This window comes from Engraulis encrasicolus, chromosome 13, assembly GCF_034702125.1.
Source record: "Engraulis encrasicolus isolate BLACKSEA-1 chromosome 13, IST_EnEncr_1.0, whole genome shotgun sequence".
Lineage (NCBI taxonomy): Eukaryota > Metazoa > Chordata > Actinopteri > Clupeiformes > Engraulidae > Engraulis > Engraulis encrasicolus.
In genome coordinates this window covers 13834407-13839406 of record NC_085869.1, presented here as the reverse complement: position 1 = coordinate 13839406, position 5000 = coordinate 13834407, and the positions used below count along the sequence as shown (strand labels likewise).

At 44.3% G+C, this 5000-nt stretch overlaps 1 protein-coding gene across 1 annotated transcript in view; it reads right to left on the bottom strand.

The window, feature by feature from the left end:
* LOC134460708 (adhesion G-protein coupled receptor G5-like) overlaps positions 1-5000 on the bottom strand; it is a 35125-nt gene that overhangs the window by 2071 nt on the left and 28054 nt on the right. Inside the window, exons 7-9 of the mRNA XM_063213107.1 lie at positions 3379-3656; positions 1507-1597; positions 98-308 (exon numbers count right to left, since the gene is read on the bottom strand). Coding sequence (XP_063069177.1) covers positions 98-308; positions 1507-1597; positions 3379-3656 — 580 coding nt within the window. The remainder of the gene's footprint in view (positions 1-97; positions 309-1506; positions 1598-3378; positions 3657-5000) is intronic.

Sequence of the window (5000 nt, the reverse complement as noted above, 5' to 3'; positions counted from 1 at the left end):
ATACACAGGACTGACATTTACAGACTGATATCAAGTGCAAGACAGGACAAGTAACAGTGATGATGGTCCAATACCAGTAATAATGATGGGCCAATACCTGCTCTGCACAAACGTGATGCCCCTTGCCACACGCGCGGCCACACAGCTTAGACGCCACCACGGCCAGCATCAGGCTGTTGCCCAGCACCAGCAGCGCTAGGTAGACCTCCACCGTCAGGTAGCGCAGCACGCTCACACACACCGCACTCCAGCTGGGACCGTTGGAGTTAGAGTTAGCTTCATCATCATCAGGGACCTGCAGCCAGCACCTACATGCACACAGAGGACACACACACACACACACACACACATACACACGCGCACACACACACGCACACACACACACACACACACACACACAGGTTTAGTATGGCCAGACGTAGAACACGTCAAAAGTGATACAGAACGCTGGCCTCTGATTGGCTGCTAGGTGTGCACTAGATGTTTATTATGATGTTTATCCTTTATTTATCCTTTATTTAGCCAGGATCGCCCCATTGACACTACAGTCTCTTCTGCCAGGGAGTCCTGATCAAAATGCCAGCATACATATAGTTACAGACACAGACAAACACATACACAAAAAGGAAAATAAATGTACAAAAAACACATTAAGAAGAATAAGTTTACATAAAACGTATTTTGAGATAAAAAGTAGCCTATGTGCTGCATAGTCAGAAACAATGACATTCCTCTGTGTATACTGTATTAATTTCCCTCTTAAAAGTCTCTAATGAGGGCAGAGAGTCCATACATAATATCTTCTGCAACTCATTCCATAGATAAGGTTGCATAAAAAGAAAAGCCTGTTTTCCCTAATTCAATGCGAGGAGTACAAGACTGTAGTAGTAACTTGTGTGAGGAACGTGTACCATAAGATAAAGTACAAAAAGTCAATAAATTACAGATATAATAGGGAAGTTTGCCCAACAGTGCCTTTGCAATAAAAGTAACATATGCAATTTACGCCTTAAATACAAGGATGGCCATTGGACTTTAGAGTACAGATCACAATGGTGGGTTCTTGAGGGGGCACCTGTTACAAATCGCAATGCTGAATGATAAACTGCATCCAGCTTCTTGAGGAGACATAAGGGCGCATGCATATAAATTGTATCCCCATAATCCAACACTGAGAGAAAAGTACTTTGAACCAGCCTTTTTCTTGCTAGAAATGAAAAACATTTTTTCAAACGAAAATAAAAACCAACCTTAGGTCTTAGCTTTTTTAAAAGTTAAATTATTTATGTGTACCTCAAATGTGAGCTTTTGGTCTAGCCAAATACCAAGGTATTTATAAGAACTAACCCGCTCCAGGAAGGTACCATCAAGTGTTGCTAAGTTACCATCAGGACAAGATCTTGAGCGTGTGAAAATCATATACTTCGTTTTATTTTCATTTAGTGCTAATTTCAAATGCCTTGGAAAGGTCTGTGTGCGCGTGCATGACTGTGTGTGTTTACTTACATGTCTGTGTAGTTGTCTGAGTCATTTTTCATTTCATAGTGTCCATATCCGTTCAGGGCTGCACACACCACTACTGACACTACTGGCAGGCCTGGAAAACAGCCACGCGCACACACACACACACACACACACACACACACACACACACACACACACACACACACACACACACACACACACACAAGGGATGTAGTCGAGACCACTTAGTCTGAGAACAAGACATTACCAAGACCGAAGGGTATCGAGACCAAGACCTAGACAGAGACCGAGATCAAGATAGACCTGTCGAGACCAAGATCAAGTCGAGACCAAGACCAAGATAGACCTGTCGAGACCAAGATCAAGTCGAGACCAAGACCAAGATAGACCTGTCGAGACCAAGACCAAGATAGACCTGTCGAGACCAAGACCAAGATAGACCTGTCGAGACCAAAACCAAGACAGGGCGCAACCAAGTGAAGACGAGCCCTAGACTAGCCTTAAGTGCTCTGCATACTTAACGTGCGCACTTTAGTGCATTTGGCGCGAGAACCATTAACCCCTTAGTGCAGCACTCTTGCTCTCTGTAATGTCATGTCAATGTTGTTATGATGTAGTTAAGCATTTTCAGCAAGTGAATAGGGTCGCCGGCGACCCCTGCTGCAGTAAGAGGCTACAATGTGGCAGACCATTCATTGTGAAAAGCGCCATTTACAGGCTTTCGCTTGCATTTTCGGAAGTGTGCCCTCTGCTGTTCGAGAGAAGCGGCAGCATCTGTCGCAACTCGCAGCGTGAGTTCTACTGATGTATACAAATAGAAAGCCAAATGGCTGCTGTAGGGCTACTGAACGTCTGACTTATGACTTACTACAATGAAACATAGATTTTTGTTGTAGCCTACATTGCCAGATCATTCCAAGACCATGTGAGAGCATTGTTCTGGCTGCAGAATTTATAAATAGATCGCCAAACACAACGTGCTTCTGAACAAAGTAAACAATTGTTTCACTGAACAACATTTAAAGGAGAAGATAAAATAACTCTCTAGGACATTTTATTATCCTCAAAATGATGTAGGGTCCATTCAGTAGTAGCCTACAGTAGCTGTAGCCTCTCTTCGCAACTCCTGCTTTGTCTGCCTACCTGCATGGTCGCTGGTGGCGCACGCCAAGTTACAAAAAATGTGGGGTGCACGACCTCGCGCCGCGGCAGCTCGCGTAGGGGCGTGTGACGTCATTTTGAGCGCACGCCATCGTCGCGAGGGAGATATGAATGAGGTTAGCTCCAGTTACGCTAAGTATGAATCCGCCTTTAGAGTGCTAGAGTGTGAATTGTGAACTAGTGTGAAATAAAGCAAAAAAGCACCCTAATTAGATTCAACTATATGGCCTAAAACAATCATGCTTTATTATAACCTTGACAAAATACACCACAGGACATCTTTTTTAATATCTGTTAAGACACGGTCCCTGTTATAAATTTGCCGTTACCAGAATGGCAACAACCAAGTCATACTATTTTACCCAGGGCTCTGTGTCATCTTGTAGTAGTGCGCTTTAAAGTAGTTAGTTAGTTGAGTTGTAGTGGATAAAATGTAATGTAGTGTAGTGTGGTCTAACGTTAATATAATTTGACATTACATTAAACTTGATTTACATTTCAACTGGTGTGTGTGTGTCTGTGTCTGTGTGTGAGTGTGTGTATGTGTGTGTTCGTGCGCGCATGTGTGTGTTTGTGTCTTACCCCATGCGAACAGGGCTAGTTTAGAGATTGTGTGTTTGTGGATTGTAGTGTGTGTGTGTGTGTGTGTGTGTGTGTGTGTGTGTGTGTGTGTGTGTGTGTGTGTGTGTGTGTGTGTGTGTGTGTGTGTGTGTGTGTGTGTGTGTGTCGTACCCCATGCAAACAGGGCCACTTTGAGCCTGTATCTGCTGATGTAGATGTTGAAGACTCTGACCAATAGGAGGTAGAGGTGAAATCCCTCCACCGCCATCCAGCTGCACACAACCATTAGGGAGTAGTGAAGTCCCGCCCCCATCACCCTACACAGGACTGTGATAGGCTGGCCCTGCGTATGGCCCGCCCACCAAGCGCTGAGCAGGAAGTGAATGTGCAGCAGCAGGAGAGAGAGAGCCAGCTGCTGATGGATGAAGCCGGAGTGGTCCAACCTCCTCCTACACACACACACACACACACACACACACAGACACACACACACACACACACACTCTCTCTCTCACACACACACACACACAGACACACACACACACACACACACACACACACACACACACACACACACACACACACACACACACACACACACACACACACACAGACACACACACACAGAGAGACACACACACACATCACATATAAGCAGGGCTCTAAATTAACTTTTTCCACCACCAGCCAATTTGGCTAGTAGACATTTTTTCTTACTAGCCAAATGGAAAGTCAACTAGCCATTTTTTTCTCACCAAAATAAACCATGCGTTAATTATGTTGCTTTTAATTATTTTATTAAACTAGGCTATGTCCTCAACACAGATAAACAATATAAATATTATACTCAATATAATTCAGTCTATTCTATAATTATTTAGTAATTATATTTTTCACACACCATCACCCAAACCTCACATACAGTATAGGCCTACAACTCACACAAACACAGCATGCCTTCAACACTAATGTCACACACATACCAGACTTTCAACATATACACACACAACCAAACACTGCAAAACCTCATATCCCCTACACAGCATCACTTCACACACATTGGGTTAAATACCATGGACAATGCACAGAAGACAGGTGAAGGGGAGAAGAGATGAAGGGAGGAGAAGGAGACGAGAGGAGGACAGGAGACACCCCCCCGCACGCGCGCACGCACGCACACACACACCTACACAGTGCGTGAATGATGTCTGCATTGTGTGTTTATGCTGCTGCTGCGTGACACCTTCAAGTTCCTCCAGGTCAAATTCATATTAGCTTTACTTACGATGCACTTGGAATGACAATTACCGTTACGCTATGTCAACTAGATATCCAATAACACCACGGAGACCATGCTTACTTTGTTACTTTCGTCGCTAGTTTTTGTTATCTTTTTTTCACTTACTTGTGTCATACCCGTGCAGGGTCTTTGCGATGGCGTGGGCGTTATTAGGAAACGACAACTCCATCGTTTGTAGTTGCGAGGACCTCGCAAATATCAGACGGCTTCTGACGGCAACGACACTGTTTTGACAGACAGCTGTTCTAACTCCTGTCCTTCCACTCACGCGCGCCGTTTTCGCTCCACCAATACTCTATTTCACTGTCACAACGCTACTGTTACTTGCATTCATCGACACATAACCGTGCTTTAACCACTGCCACATTATTTTTCATCAGACCAAAACCTACAAAACCAAAGTAATCCGCGCTAGTCCGCTAATTGAACATATTTTATCAACACTAGTTCCAGCGCGCGGGTATCAAACACGCAGCCAATGGATGTGAGGCTG